The sequence below is a fragment of the Penaeus monodon genome, chromosome 21 (assembly GCF_015228065.2).
Source record: "Penaeus monodon isolate SGIC_2016 chromosome 21, NSTDA_Pmon_1, whole genome shotgun sequence".
Classification (NCBI taxonomy): Eukaryota; Metazoa; Arthropoda; class Malacostraca; order Decapoda; family Penaeidae; genus Penaeus; species Penaeus monodon.
In genome coordinates, this window is record NC_051406.1 from 12,781,401 (window position 1) to 12,781,953 (window position 553).

At 47.2% G+C, this 553-nt stretch overlaps 1 protein-coding gene across 2 annotated transcripts in view; it reads right to left on the minus strand.

Annotated features, from left to right (window-relative positions):
- Nucleotides 1–553, minus strand: part of LOC119586242 (leukocyte elastase inhibitor-like) — a gene marked incomplete at its 3' end in the record, with an annotated part of 8,569 nt that overhangs the window by 1,854 nt on the left and 6,162 nt on the right. For both annotated transcript variants that reach the window (XM_037934946.1, XM_037934945.1), the window contains 1 exon segment: nucleotides 174–417. In XM_037934946.1, coding sequence (XP_037790874.1) covers nucleotides 174–417 — 244 coding nt within the window.

Genomic DNA, 553 nt, shown 5'->3' on the forward strand with positions numbered 1-553 from the left:
CAAGTATACCTATGATGTATATATATACTGCATATAGACACACACTTACACATGTGTGAGTAAGCCTGTAGCACTTGTAATTATTTTAAAAGTGAATTCAGTCTCCAAGGATTAGTTTAATTATTTCTTATTTTATTCACTTATCAATCACTTCGTATCAGACGGAAATGTACCTAGCTTGAATAAATTCCTCTGCGTCATCATGTCCACCTGCAGCTGTTGTCCTCGCGAGGCGAAGAAAATCTCCCTGCGGGTGTTCTCCGGAAGGAACGGCTCCTCCCACACGCCCTCGAAGTGGGCGGCGTTGACGAGCACCACGCGGGCGCCGCCGAGGGCGGGCGAGGTCACTGCCTGAGGGATCTTGCCCCGTGTCACGCGGCTCACGAACGCGTTGATCGTCGCAGCTGCAAGGTCGGGCTTTTGCAAGAAAAATAGAGGAAGAAAAGAGTGAAGGAATGTCAGCTGACGGGTTAAAGAAATCTGCCTTACGGAATGTGATTCAACATTGTTTTAAGAACTTTTGTGGCATTTCTGTCTGCAACTTCCATGTTGG